The 15,955-nt window shown below is 41.6% G+C and overlaps 2 protein-coding genes across 2 annotated transcripts in view; both read right to left on the reverse strand.

The window, feature by feature from the left end:
- Positions 1-8,888: 8,888 nt before the first annotated feature.
- Positions 8,889-9,839, reverse strand: LOC139995012 (uncharacterized). Its single transcript, XM_072018110.2, has one exon. It carries the CDS (start codon positions 9,837-9,839, stop codon positions 8,889-8,891), a length of 951 nt encoding a protein of 316 aa, XP_071874211.2.
- The window catches only part of Pa1 (PTIP binding protein Pa1), an 89,922-nt gene continuing 83,479 nt past the window's right edge, over positions 9,513-15,955 (reverse strand). Inside the window, exon 3 of the mRNA XM_074112087.1 lies at positions 9,513-10,390. Coding sequence (XP_073968188.1) covers positions 10,240-10,390 — 151 coding nt within the window. The 3' untranslated portion in view covers positions 9,513-10,239. The remainder of the gene's footprint in view (positions 10,391-15,955) is intronic.

Genomic DNA, 15,955 nt, shown 5'->3' on the forward strand with positions numbered 1-15,955 from the left:
TCTTATTTTCGCTTCGCTCCCTTGAAGCGTATGGCTCTGATGAGTCGCCTAAGTTGAATGATCCCGTTATCTTCAATTTCGGTAATGTTTTGGAAAGTAACCGTCCTGTGGGCTGGTGGAAGAATTGGTGTTGTTCTGATTATTCGACTTAGACATTCGAAAAGTTTACATTTATACAATATATATATGCATTGTTCCTAGTGCTAGAGCTACGTATCCTAATATTTCTAGTGTTGAAATACCATATTCTCTAAGTGAATTTATACGTCGTTCGAATTGTAGGGTATTGACTTATGTTTGTAACGTATTGAGGTTGGCTTTGCATTGGTTAAAGTTGTGAGTCGCCTTTGGGGCCGTTTCTGATATTTTCTCTAGTGTTGGAATGTCTATTTCTTCGAGACTCTATGAACTGCTCTTAATTTTGATTTCGTAAGAAATATTTTTGTGTGTTGCTATTTTCATAATATTACGGTCGCATGTGATTATACATCCAGTTTTGCTGCTAATTAAATTCGGTTGTCTGATTTCAAAGATTTTATGTGTTTTACATGATACGTCGATCTGCACATTTTTCGTATAGATAATGATATAGCAACTCAATTCTTCCAGCTTGAATACGGCAGTAGGCAAATTTTGACTGTCTGTTGGTTACTAATTAATTCGATTCTACATTCAGGTGAATTGATTCTATTGTGACTTGCTTCTGTTCTTTCACAAATGTGGATGATTGCAGTTCCTTTACAATATTTATTTAAGTAGTGGCTATCGGCAAAGGTGTATTGTTCTAAGTTGGTTAGTATTAGATCAGTTTCCACTACAGTTGCGATAAATTCAGAGTTTTGCTTGAAAGGTATCGCATAAATTTTTGCTATTTTCCATTCGTTGTCTTCTAAAAGTGTTACAGTTATCGTATATGTAAATTTGTTATCATTTATCCATAATTTTAGTTTAACTGGATCTTGTCCAACTATTAGTTTAATTTGAGGGAATCTCGTTGTTAAGAATCTTAACATAAGTCGAATGTTTACTTTTTCTAACGTACTGAAGCTATTGTCGTTTATTCCTATTTGTAAGCATTCAGTTTGGCATTTAGTAAAATGTTTAGTTAATTGATATAACCACTGTTGTTTATTAAAGTCTCCTAGTTTGGTTTTTCTAATTTGTTTAAAGTGGTTGTGTTTGTTGTCTGAGTACTGCGTTTTGCTCACTTATCATTTTTGCTAGCATTTCAGTGTTTTTGATGGATTGTTTGAACAGATCCTTGATTTCTGCAGTTCCGTTATTATTGCTGCCTTGGTTGTTTAAGGATGGTGTTTGATTACTTACTTGTGCATAATTTCGATTATGAGGGTGATAGTATTTCTATGGCTAGTGTTCTGTACGTTTTGTACATTCGATGTCGTTGATGCTGCAATTTGTTCTGTGATAGTTGCCATATCTCCAACTTCAAAGCGAATTAAATTCACAGCTTGTCTCACTTTCACTGAAGCACAGTTTCCCACGTCTGTCTAGCTCGGCTGCTCAGGCAGAACCGACGGATGGCTGGGTCCAGTTGCAAGGGACCCGCCACTTCCTTGCTTGGTCTCCAAAGTCGCTTGGGTGTCGCGTTATTTTAAGTGATAACCAATTAATTCAATAAAATGACTACCTTTATTGGTAACACAGTTAAGTTTTTCGTCCAAAAAGATTACAAGAACTGTTGCAGACCCGTTTCGTACCATCAAGAAGGAAAGCTCGGTATGGGTGTGCCCTTTTGAACCAAGAACGCGGATTCGTCGTTCACACTTTTCGGTAGAAAAGTGAGGGTAACGATCCGCAATGCCCATTGGTTAATAAATAAAATTATGATGAACAAAGAAAAGCAGATGTGGCTCATGAGCATCCTTGGTCATGGGAAAAGCCTGCTATTTCGCTAGGCACCCGCTTTCTCCGTAATTGGTAAGAGAGTGCAAAAAAACATAAGGACCATCCGTAAACAGAAAATACTTATATAAATAGAAATGAATCTAAATATTCGGTTTATGGTACTTCCTTAGGTTTGTTGCGGGTCAATGTAACAATGTGTAGATCTTGGCGGCCAAACCGTGAGGAACCTCGTAAGGACCATCGCATTTGGCGTAACACGTGGCAAGCAGAACTCGATCCGTGACACGGGCGTGGCTGTGGACGACTATCGAGGCTCAACGAGTCTACTCGACAAAGTCTCGCATCTGATCCGAGCCGCAGTTTTGTTGTTCACCACTCGTCCTTTCTACTTCAACGACTGGAACTCGCTCTTTCTCTGGACATGATTCCTGTATCCTATTGGCCATCCGCGTTAAATTTTCCGTTTTGGTGTCTTTCAAAACAACCAGGACGTGCTGGACGTGAAATGGTAGTCGATTCCTCCAAAGCGTGAGATTAAAATCGTCTGGCGTGGAAGAACTGGCCAATTTTTTTAAGTCTTGGTAAAATTGGAACAGCTTTCTGTCGCACATTTCTTCACATTCTAGCAACATCCGCACTCTTGCACTGTCTGAATCAGCCACTTCTACGGATAAGCTCGCTCTTTAATTTCTCATATCGTCCCGTGGCCGGAGAACTTGTCACTATGTTCTCGACTTGCCCCAGGTACCGACCCTCGAGAAATCCGGCGAGGACCGCGAATTTTACTTCTGTTGAGAATTTTGGATCTTAATCGCTGAAATAAAAGTAAAGAGACACTAGGGTTGCACTTAGAATTCATATTGGAATATAGAATTCATTTTAGATTTATTTAGCAGACGGTTTCCAGGATCTTCGTCTATATACGTCTGCATGGCTCTCGGAATTTTCTTTGACTTTGTCTTGTTCATTATTCTCGTCGTTTTCGCCCTCTTCTTCCACATCTCCGTCGCCATCATCATCATTATCACTTTCTTCTACATATGTTCTATCATCATCTTCACTTAATTCATCCGCTATCTCCATATCATCCTCATTTTCCTCACTTTCTTCATTATCGTCATCATCTTCCTCATTTCTTTGCTTTAAAAAAGTTTTACTTTATTTAGCATCTCTCTTTTTGTTTTCGTTATTTGACTTCGCTTCCATTTTCTCTTGCATTGACTTTACATTTTGTATTTGTTTTTGTTTTGCAATTTCTAATGACTTTTCATTTTTTCCTTTTTCCACCTGTTATTTCATGACTTGTTTTAGCTTGCCTACTTCTTCCTCTACTTGTAACCTTTTTTTAAGTGCTGCTAGTTTCCTGTTAGAACTTCTTGTGAGTTCTTCTCGTCTTTCTATTAATCCAATTTTCTTTTTTATGTCTTCAACAGATAAATTAGGTGGTAACAAATGTTTTTGCAACAGTCTATTTTCTTTACGTTTCTCACGGTATTATTGTCTCAGTTTCAACAGTTCTGCTGTAGTTAATGTTTCCTTCTTACTTTTTTGTAAACCAGCTTCATTTGTTTCCTGTTTGTTAGGATTTTTAACAATTTCTAAATCATTATTTTTCTCTTCATTCTTAAATTTCTTAGGCAAATTCTTAGTGATTTGCTTGTTTTGTTGTCCATTTTGTATAGTTCCATTTTCTGTCTTTTTTCTTCTTAAAATCTTTATTAAAATTTTCTGATGTTTCTGATTTCTTTTCAATTATCTCAGACCTGCTTGCTGATCGCTTTTTTATATTTTTAACCATATTTGCTTTAGCCATTACTGCCCTATATGATATAAATATTGATTTACTATCTAAATGTGGCCGTGCATTCAATTGTCGAGGTTAACTTTAGCACTTGAAATTTTAGGATCAGTACATACCGATTTAAATGGACCTCATAATAATACCGAGTTTGATGGATCAAAATATTTCTTAACGTTTGTAGACGACTACAGTAAGTGCACGTTGATTTATACTTTGAAATCAAAAGATGAAGTTTACAATTGTTTCCTTGATTATATAAATAAAATTGAAAATTTTACTGGCAAGAAGATAAAGAGACTAAGATACGATAATGGAAAAGAATATATGAACAAAGACATGTACAATCTAATAAGGGGAAAGGGAATTTTCGTAGAACCATGCCCACCTTATATTCACGAGTTAAATGAAACAGCTGAGCGCTACAATAGAACAATCATGAATTGTTCTATTGTAACTAGATGTTTATTACATGATTCAAAGCTAAATATTAAATATTGGCCGGAAATAGTTAGAGCCGCGGCGTACGTAAAAAAAAAGAACCATTACGAACACATATGAAAATAAAACACCGTTTGAAATATTCTTTAAGAGGAAACCGAATATAAACAATTTAAGACTGTACGGAAGTAGAGTTTTCGTAAGAATACCTGAAATTAAAAGAAATTCGAAATGGGACAGAAAAGCAGACACTGGAATACTTGTAGGTTATGAAAACGTTGGATATAGGATCTTAGTTAATAATAAAATTATAATTGCAAGACACGTAGAATTTATAGGTGAGGATGAGAATTTAGTAGGATTTCAAGGAGAAGATGAATCAGATAATGAAAAGGAAAAAGATTTTGACGAGCGTTCGGATTCAAACGAAATTCATGAAAGTGAAATAAATGACGAAAAGGTCGAGTAGGTTGTAATAAAAAGCAGAGAAGTTTAAGTAACGAATCAAAAGGGAAACTTGAAGCCATAGGGAATAATTTGAGAAGGTCAGGGCGGGAAAGAAAGAAACCTCAAAGATATGGCCAAACGAGCTCATATTTCGTATATGTGAATGTAGTTAGCGCAGACTCAAACCTATGAAGAAGTTTTAAGCGGAGATGACAGCAGTTCATGGAAAGAAGCACTGGATCGAGAAATGAATAGTTTACTAAAAAATAAAACCTGGCAATTACTAGAGAAACCAGAAGAAAAAGTATTAGATTTGAAATGGATATATACGAATAAATCTGATAATCGTAAGAAAGCGCGACTAGTTTTTCGAGGCTTCCAACAAATGGAAATACTGGCAGATTTATACTCTCCAGTGGCAAAAATGCAAACGTTGAAGTTATTGCTATCTTATTGTTGTCAATATGGTTTGATGATTATGCAAATGGACGTAGAAACAGCGTTCCTAACCGGAACTATAAAATCGGAAGTATTTGTAAACCTATGGTTTACGACGATAAAAGCGGGAAAGTATGTAAGTTATCAAAGGCGTTATATGGATTACGTAAAAGTTCAAGAGCTTGGTATGAATTTCTCGACGAGTATATGAAAAAATTAGGATTTCAAAGAAGTGATAATGATTATTGTCTGTATATGAAGTATGAGAGCGATGATGTTATATACTTAATTCTATTCGTAGACGACTTACTAATATGTGGAAAAAACAAAAGAAAAATCGATGAAATTAAAAACAAATTGTCAAACAAATTTGCGATGGACTTAGATGAAGTAAAGACTTACTTAGGAATAAACATTGAATATGATCATAAGAAATGTGAGATGAAATTAGACCAAAGTAGTTACATAGAGTCATTAGCGTGACAAAATCATCAACAGTCGCCGAGTATGTAGCTTTGTCAGAAGCAGTGAGCGAAATAAAATTGTAAGGAAATTATTGAAAGATTTCAAAATAATGATCGAGAACCCAATGAAAATTTACGATAAGTCTGGAGCGATTGCGGTATCAAAATTTGGGAACTTAACAAAAATTCTAAGTACATAGAAGTTCACTTCCATTTTGTGAATGAATGTTACGAAAATAAAGAGATTGACATTATAAAAGTAGACTCTGAAAACAATGTAGCTGACATTTTAACGAAGACTCTAGGAGGAAACAAATTTGAAAATTTTAGATTACTTCTGAAAATGATTTGATTGATTTATAAAAGAAAATGAATATGTAGCACAAAAATTAAGGAGGTCTATTGAGACATGTATAATTTTGTGTGCTAGACTAGATTGGCCGCGTAGTAGTGACACGCATATCTGAATATGAGCGTGCGGAAGTATATGGTGTGCGGTGTCTCGAAAACCAGATGAATGTAACTGTTCCGTCGGCAGTCTGGTATAAAAGATGGTGAGACAAAGAAAGCATTGAGACACGTACAAATGTATATCCTGGAAATCGTTTTAAATAAATCTTATTAATAAATCTAAATAAATCTTAAATTATTTAAATATAAATTCTAAATGTAACCTTGGGTTTCCTTTTATTTCGGCGATTAAGATACTCGATTCTCAACAGCTTTATAATTTAGCTCGTAATGCACGCTGACTCAAATTGCACCTACAACACGGTAAACTATAGCGCCATCCTCTGGAGCTGTAGTGGAGGCACGCGGAACAATCGGCTGACCGATTTGAGATCACCTCCCGCTGTATCCGTAGCAGGTACTCCCCGAATACTCCGTGACCGGTGAGTACCTGTGTCATCCTGTAGATCAGTGGGACTCCGCCTCGGTTCCTCCAGGCTTCCCAGTTAGGAAGCACGGCGCGGACGGCCTGGTGTGGCCGCACGGCATCCTCCTCGACTAGCCGGGAGTGCCATCGCTCCCAGGTTTCCCGTTTGGCTTCTTCCCGAACGTCCGGTGCCGATCGGCTATCGGGCGGTGGCGTTATTACACGCCCGTCCGAGCGCAGGGCCCTCAGGTATTCGTACACCCGTCGGAGTGCGAGGACCTGCAGCAGGTTTTACGCCCGCCTCGCTCTCCCTAAGTTGCATTGGAGGAGGCTTTTGAACTTACTCGTTCAAATGCATGGCCTCCCCCCGGCCATCACCAGCTGTTTCGGTGGTTCGCGAGTAGGTCGTCTCCTCTTGATCTGTGGGGGAGCGCATGCCACCCCTCCCATTCTATGGCCAGCGGGTGCCCCGAGCGACTCGCACAGGGGGCACTTGGGCGTAGCGCCTGGACACTTTCTGGCGCGGTGTCCGCTTTCACCACATCGGTAACATAGATGTCCCCGATCCACGACAGACACGCAGGCCGCGCGTACATGCCCCAGTTCCAGACATCTGTAGCACTCCTTGTTGGTATGGCTATTATTTTGGCCCTGTATCAGCCCAGCGCCATTTTGCCTTCCCTGGCCAGTTTTCGGGCTTCGGCCACCGGACACTTAATCCACGCGAACCCGAGGCCGCCTCTGGATGTGCCGATTTCCCCAACCTGCACCTCCGCGCTGTTGCATCCCGCCGCCGAGGCCAGTGCTCGCCGCAGCTCTTCTTTGTCCACCGAGATGTCGATCCCGACCACTCGTAGCTCCGCCGTTTTTGTCGGGGCCGCGACTTTCACCGCGGTCGGGTCCAGCACCTCTGTCAAACGTGTTGCTAGCCACGAGTCTTTCCCTCTGTCCCTGTCCCCAGGGACCCTTATAATTATGGCGCCCGTCATAGCTTTCCGCATCTCGACGAACTCTATACCTACTTCTGCGAGCGGGAAAAAAAGAAAAAAAAAAGAAATAATTACGTGCCGAAAGTCCACGTATTCATGGAATAAACCGTCGCGTGACAATTATTCTATGATAGTTTTTAGTATAAATGAGCGTAGCCACTTAGAGCAGACAGTAGTTTGAAGAAGTTGAGACTTTTAAAAGTCAGAGTTAACATGAAGAAGTCAGTCTTCAAACAATTGTGGGGAACTGGTATATAGGAGATTTGATAGTGAGGTTTAATGGACGAGATTGCTCGTTGTTGAAACCGTCGAATATATTTAAAATAATAAATTAATATACAGGCTATATTTGCTGAATCGTTATGGATATGTGACGGATGGTGTATGGAGATTTGGGTATATTGATAATAGAAATAATCAGGATGCTTGCTGTTGCAACCGTCCAATATATTTCAAATCAATTACTTAATTAACTGATAATGTCGATAGATGTTCGTACAGGAGATTTTAACCCGCTGAAGTAAATCTTTTGTAGATACTCGATAAAGACTCGTAAATGCTCTTGCGTCTCGATAATCGCCTACAAAATGATTACTCGAAATTATTCGTAACTAACTAGCGCTCGCGCTCGTGTCCGCTTATTTATACTGGTCGGGGAGTGTTGAAAAATTCGAATTTTTCTTTGATCGACGGTTGCACGTAGCGGCGACATCGTTTTGCCCGGAGTTTATTTGTCGTTATGTTTCGTGCGTCACGGCGGTGTCAATGTCGCGAGGCAAAACAACATGAGTCGTTCTCAATTCACCTCGTCCTATGGCTCATGTGTCGCTACACAATTATATTTAGACAGTTTAGTGCTATCGACAATACGCATAAGCAAGGTAAGAGTCTTAGACATTGTAACATTCTCTTGTTCAATAATTTCCATCTTGTACCACATTTACTATTCGGATAAAATTATTCGTCGTCTATAATTGTCAACAATCAAGAATTACTATTGTATATTTTTAATCGGGCTTTCTTCAAGAATATTAAATATTTAAACGACAGTTCGCTGTAATTTCAAATGTGTTCGCGATATTCCAAAATTATGTATTTTTTCTTTTTTTTTTCAGAACTGTACATGTTTTTATATACCAATGATTTGATTTTTTATTCTCTGTACGAAAACCGAATTAGGACACGTAAGTCGAGAAATGTGTCACTTAAAATAAAAAAGAAATTTAAGAAAAAAAAGAAACTTTATCTTTTTCGTTGTTTGCAATACACTTCCGAGCTCTAGGCGTGACTGTTCAAGACTGACTTGGATGATTTTAGGGGCAGTATTTGAATTCTGTATTTTCGGCCAGTCGCGGGGAGACGCGTTCGCGAGGAGGCGCGTCAACGAGAGTCGTAAATTCCCGTTACGATTGTATCAATCGACACCACGAGCAGGGCGATCCCCTTATTTCCTTTGGGATAATAGGGGTGATTAGTTTTTAATATAACTGGAATCCACAGTTATATATATATATTTATTTACACTTGCCTACAATAATTATTGCGTCGACAAAAATTGTTTGACTTCGTCAGGGCAGGGGAACCAATCGTTTGACGCCGCGATCCAGGGTATTGTTGGCTGTCTTAACCGTGACTGTGCGGATTATCCCATCTGCTCCGGGGTGTACCTTGATTACGCGACCTAAGGGCCACTGCATCGAAGGAATGTTGTCCTCCCTGATTAGGACGATGGTGCCTTCGCGAATACTATGAGCGCCTTTGTTCCATTTGTTGCGTTTGGTTAACTCAGTGATGTATTCGCGGTGCCATCGGCTCCAAAAATGTTGTTTTAGCTGGACGATCCGCTGCCAACTGGATAATCGGTTTGGTGGAACGTCTCTGAAATTTCTTTCGCATAGAGTGGTTAGAGCTTCTCCTATTAAAAAATGACCAGGAATGATGACAGGTGGGTCATTAGGATCGGATGATATTGGGGTGATGAGACGGGAGTTCAGGATGGCTTCTATCTCAATGACCAATGTGTTGAGATGTTCGTACGTTAAGACTTCCGTGCCGACGACGCAGATGAGATGGCGTTTGAACGATTTTACCGCAGCTTCCCACAGACCCCCGAAGTGTGGTGAGTTGGGCGGATTAAAATGCCATTGTATTTTTCTGTCTGTGAGAAATTTCTGTATCTCCTCTTTGTGTTTGGTTGACTGGAAGAGGGCCTGGAGATCTTTCAATTCTCTGTTAGCCCCGACGAAGTTGGTGCCGTTGTCCGAGAGTATTGTCACGCAATGTCCTCGCCGGGATATAAACCGTCGTAAAGCTGCTATGAAAGCGTCGGTGGTGAGGTCACTTACCAATTCGATATGTACAGCTCTGGTGGCTAGACATATGAAGATGGCGACGTAAACCTTGACCTTGCTGCGATTGCGATGTCTTCTTTCCTTGACGTAGAAGGGGCCGCAGTAATCTGTCCCGACGTTGGTAAAAGGCCGTGACTCGGTAATGCGCGCCTCTGGGAGATCTCCCATCAGGTATTCTACTGGGGGTGGATTAGATCGGCAACATCGTACGCACTCTTTGATGGTTCGCCATACTTGACTGCGACCATCGACAGGCCAATAGCGTTGCCTCACAGCGTATAAAGTCGATTGTATTCCCGTGTGATGATTCTTCGTGTGTTCGTGAAGAATGATGATTTTTGTTATCGGGGCCTTCGGTAAAATGATCGGGTGTTTTTGTTCGAAGGGAATCGGTGAGTTTCTGAGTCTTCCTCCGACTCGTAGTATCCCTTCCTTATCGATGAAGGGATTTAAGCTTTGGAGCTTCCCTCCGACCTCGTTGGTCCGATCCTTCTGGAGCTGGCTAATTTCACTTGAGAAATAGATACTCTGTATCAGGTGTATCACCTTGTTGTGGGATGAATTGATTTCATCTACTGTCAGCGGTGTCGCTCGATTTTGTTTGTTTTTCCAACGAAGACATCGAGCGACGACTCTGATGAGTTTCGACCAGGAAGAGTATCGATCTAAGAAGGAAGGTTCGATCGTGTTGCTCATTAAACAGATGGTCCTCTTCTGTTCTGGTATGTCGTCCACCGTTGTAGGGCTCCAATTTGGCCAACTCTCTTCGGTCTGATTCAGCCACTCCGGTCCGGTTTTCCAAAGATCCTGCTTTAAAAATTCCTTAGGAGATTGACCTCGGGAGATCAAATCTGCTGGATTGCTGTTGGTGGGCACATGTCGCCAGTCGTTGATGTTGGTTTTACTTTGAATTTCCGATACTCGATTTGCTACAAAAGTTTTTAGTGTATGTGTTGAGGATTTGATCCACTGCAGCACGATAGATGAGTCCGTCCAGTAAACGGTTCGGGAAATCCTTGTCGTTAAAGAATTTTTTACCACGGAAATCAACGAGGTAAGTAGTAGTGCTCCGCTTAACTCGAGCCTTGATATGGTTTGAGTTTTGAGTGGGGCTACTTTGGATCGCGCCGTTAGTAGTGTGGTCTGGATGATTCCGTCACCATTGGACGTACGAACATACACGCAAGCTCCGTATGCTTTCTCGCTGGCGTCACAGAAGCCGTGAAGTTCGATGTTAACGGCGGTTTTGATGATGGCCTTTCGGGGAAATCGAATGTTATTCAATAGTGACAATTGCGAATAGTATCGCTTCCATTCTGAATGTAGATCTGATCGAAGTGATTCGTCCCAGTCCACCTTCAGTGCCCAGACTCGTTGGAGCAGAATTTTTGCCCGAACTATTACTGGCGCAAGCAATCCAAGCGGATCGTATATTCTGGCAATCACAGAACTGATTGATCGCTTGGTGATGTGTGACATGCTGATTTTGGTTTCAACCGAGTAGAGAATTGTATCGTCGTGCGAATCCCAAAAAACTCCAAGAGTTTTCAGAGTTGGAGACTCACCTAATTGCAGTTTTCGATTTTTGTCGATTTCAAATAACCCACGTAGTATATCTTGGTCGTTGGATGCCCACTCTCTTATATTCAACCCGGCAGATCGCAGTAGTTTGGTTAATTCCTTCCTGATAGACACCACTTCTTGTATTGTATCAGCTCCGGTGAGAGCGTCATCGACGTAGAAATCACGTCTTAAAATCGATGAAGCGCGTGGGAATCGATGACCCTCGTCATCTGCCAATTGTTTAAGGCACCGTATGGCAAGGTACGGTGCTGCCGATAACCCGAAGGTCACGGTATTGAGCCGATAGGTTTCGACGTCGCCTTTGTGATTGCTCCACAAAATGTGCTGATATTTCCGATCCGCTGGTCTCACTAGGATTTGACGATACATTTTTTCGATGTCACCAATGAGGACATATTGATGAGATCGAAATCTCAACAGAATGCTAACTAGATCTTCTTGTAGCTTTGGACCGGTATGAAGAGTGTCATTTAAGGAAATTCCGGTCGTGCTGGGTGCTGAGCCGTCGAACACGACTCGAAGTTTAGTGGTATCGCTCGATTCCTTGACCACGCCGTGATGCGGCAAATAATATACATTACCTGAGGGATTGGTAGATGTGACCTTGCTCATGTGTCCCAGGTCCAGATACTCTTGGATGACTGAGCGATATGCTGTTTCGAATTGCTTATAGCGTTGGAATCGACGATGCAGTGAGGTAAGTCGATTCATGGCTACGGCTTTCGATGTTCTCAGTGAAGCGAGTCTCTCATTGAATGGTAGGGCGACGAATTTTTCAATCATGCAATTCATGCTAGATCCGGTGTTTAGTGTCACGTAATTTTTAAAGTGAAAGCACAAGATTCAGTATGAAATCAAGTTTATTTTTCACAGTTAGGTTTTTTTGTTACAAAAAGATCGGAAGAAGAACTGTTCGGACCTGGCTCGTACCATCAGGGAAGAAAGCTCGGTGTGGGTGTGCCCTTTTGAACTCAGAACGCGGATTCGTCGTCCGCACTTTTCGGTAGAAAAGTGAGGGTAATGATCCGCGATGCCCATTGGTTGATAAATGAAGTTATTACGACAAAGAAAACCAGATATGGGCATCCTTGTTCATGGGAAAAGTCTGTTATCTCGCCAGACACCCGCTTTCTCCGTAATAGTTAAGAGCGTGCAACAAGCATGAGGACCATCTGTAAACCGAAAATGTTTATGTGAAGAGAAATGAAACTGAACGGATTCGGTTTACGGTGTCTCCTTAGGCCTGTTGCGGGTTAGCGTTAACAATGGATAGTTCTTAACGCTCAGACTATGAGGAATCTCGCAAGGACCATCGCATCTGGCGTAGCATGTGCTAAACAGAAATTTGATCCGTGACACTAGCAACGCTCTAGCTCGGATAGGCTGTGCCCTGTTATTTAAAATGTTTATCTGCGTGGTGACTAACAGATCGTAATTTAGTGGAGCTTGTGGGGATATATCTGGTGCCTCGGTCGCCTTTTCTATTGTCATGTTCAGTCATTTCCTCTTGGATCGCTGTTCTTTGGCTGAACCGTGCGATTCGATCGAGTTAGGTCGTGACGAGCGTGTCTTGTGGTGATGAGAAGATCTTCGCTTTGGCTCGATAGTACGTTTTGAACGGTGGGTATAACGAGGTGTCGGTGATCCGGTGGGAGATCGGCTTTTATTGGAACGGTCGTTCGATGAATGACTGTTAGAGGATCGATCGCTCGACGATCGACCGCTTGATGATCGCTTGCTTAATGATCGATCGCTCGGTGACCTACTGCAGGGTGATCGCGAGTTCAAAACCTTATCACTGACCTGAATGTCATCTCGATGGAGAAGAGTATGGTGTCGTCGTCGACATATGCGACATAATCTGGCTGGGTAATGGTGTGTCCCTTGCCTAGGCAATTTGTGCATAACGATGCCTTCTTTATTAGTTCAGCGCGTGTCTTGGCGGGCTTTGCTCTGAAGAATTGGCAATTCTTTATGTCATGAGATCCTCGGCATATGTGACATGTCCACGTCCCTTTTGCGGTAGTGAAAGTTTGTCCTCGTGACGAATTGTGTCGATGACTGGGACGTTGATAAAACGACTCTTTTATCTCCTTCGATCTGGCATTGGGTTGGTCGCCGTTTGCCCGTACCGTCAGAAAATCTATTAGATGCGTATACGAGGGCATTCTTTTATCGGGCAATGTATGATGCCACTTGCGTATAGTTGATGAAGGTAACGTAGATGTGAATAAATCGATCAAGATGACATTGGACGTGACCGGCTCCCCTAATTTCTCTAATGCTTTAAGATTCAATTTTACCGTCTCAAGAAAATCATCTATGGCATCTGGTGTTTCTTTCGATATCTTGGGATAATCGCGTATCAGATGCCAATGGCGCATGCATACCTGACGATGGCAATCAAATTTGTCTCTTAACACATTAATTGCGATTCAACTATTGCGATGGAATAGTTGGACTCGGTGATATCTAACGACTGTATGCTTCTCGCGGCTCTGCTAGTCACGGACGATCGAAGGTAGTGATATTTTTGAACCGGCGTTAGTTTCTCATTGCGATCAATGGTGGACACAAATGTATCGTAGAAGGAATTCCATTCTTCAATAGTACCGTCGAAAGTGGGCAAATGGATTTCTGGCAATTTGATGGCGATCACTTCGGAATTGGTTTCTGATTCGGATTTTGATGGTGTCAGAAGGGTCGATGACCGATTTCTATTCGCGAGGGTCGTGAGTCGCGCGTTCAGGGAACTGTAAATCTTCAGAGCCTCCATTTCCCGCGCGAGGTCATCATCGTCGAGATCATCTAACTCGCCTTGGAAGAGTTTAAATCGTTCCCACCCATCCTGAAGCTGGGATTGATATGAATTCAAAAGCGCGGTTTGTGGTGCGGTGGACTGCTCATATTCGTCAATACTCTCCCTGAGAAACTTCAGGGTGTTTTCGAATATTTTATCGCGTTTTTTTCTTATGAGATTGCTCTTTGACGTAGCCGGCATGCTTAGCGATGTAGTCGATATGTACGTTATTTAAACTTGCAATTTACTGATTCTCCAGCTATGTCGGAACGCTGTCTGGTTGCGTTCCTCGACCAACGAGCTATACGTATTTTATACTGACGATGCTGAAGTTACTTACTTTTGCTGCTTTCCGACGTCCACGCGTGTTATTGAATGGCGGTGTTTTCACGTGGCACTGTGTGGTCACTGTTAGGTACACTTTTCACTGGCACGTGAATCCAGCTCGAAGGACCATGTATTTTCGTCCAGTCGCGGGGAGACGCGATCGTTTGATGTAGCGCGTCAACAGGAGTCGTAAATTCCCGTTACGATTGCACGAATCGACACCACGAACAGGGCGATCCCCTTATTTCTTTTGGGACAATAGGGGTGATTAGTTTTTAATATAACTGGAATCCACAGTTATATAATATATGTATACAGTTATATACAGTTATATATATATTTATTTACACTAGCCTACAATAATTATTGCGTCGACAAAAATTGTTTGACTTCGTCGTGTCGAAAAGCACAGTAACTGATTAATCCGAAGATTGATCGATTTGATGGATAGAACGCCGAGAACTTGACTTTGATATGTATCGATGATCGATGAATTCGCGATTTTATCCGTTAGCGTTTGAGACGTGTGCGGTAAGATTTCTGAAGAAAGACTAACAGCCCTAGGATAAATTTCTTGTCCTCTCGGGGAGGACCCCCTCCAAAGGGACTAGATCCTCGGTAGAGGGACCTTCCCAAACCAGCGTAAATACAGTCTGTTGTAGTATTTCGAAGCTATCTGTTGTAACCGTCACTCTGTTGGATTCCTCCAATAAATTTAATTTTTGCGTATCAAGTTCTATTTCCTTCACCCTATTCGTGAAAGAATCATTTCGTTCGTGCCGCGGCGCGAGGACATCACCGGCGATCTGTTAATTTCGCGATCTTTTGTGTCTCCAACGTGACAAGAGAGACGGTTAGAAACACGATCCATATCAAGCTTCGCGACGTAATAGCAATTTGTGATGCTAATTGGTCCTGATCAATTGGCGACTGATGACAGAAATAGGAGACTTTCTACCGTCTTAGGTGGTTGACGATATTGTTTTTTGGGATGAGGTTCCTTTTTCCTTTGTATACACATCCGCTCTTTCCGTATGGCAGATACCCGCTTTCTCCGTGATTGTTACCAGCACGTAATAAATTCCAGGTCGTCGTGAATAGCCCGCTGTAAACTTAAAGTATTTTTTAGGACTCTACGTCCCGTAATTTTAGTGCAGACCGATTGACCCATCTATATACGTTAGCCATGAAACTATCGTTAGAGTATATGGTGGGTCCTTGGGTCTGTAGAAAGTCGGAATGACGGTATGAGGGCCGTTGACAGTCAGGTAACAAGGGCTGACTTGTTGGCCGCTTCATACGGCGTAACAAATTCTTTTATTCGTGGGAGTGGAAAAAGGCTTCGATCATATATTTCTGAGAACGAATAGAGTGACCGGATGTTATCCCGATGGTCACTCATGCTAAGGCTCGTGGAATCTCGCTATCTTATCGCTTTGTTTAGTCGGATTTCGTCTGTGACATTTCGTCTGTCACAAATGCTTAGTTAAAAAAACATTGTAATCTCAATTTCAGAAAATTTACTGTATGGAAAGCGAAGAAAACATAAACATAAGTGTACTATTGAGTTGGC

This window comes from Bombus fervidus, chromosome 15, assembly GCF_041682495.2.
Source record: "Bombus fervidus isolate BK054 chromosome 15, iyBomFerv1, whole genome shotgun sequence".
Classification (NCBI taxonomy): domain Eukaryota; kingdom Metazoa; phylum Arthropoda; class Insecta; order Hymenoptera; family Apidae; genus Bombus; species Bombus fervidus.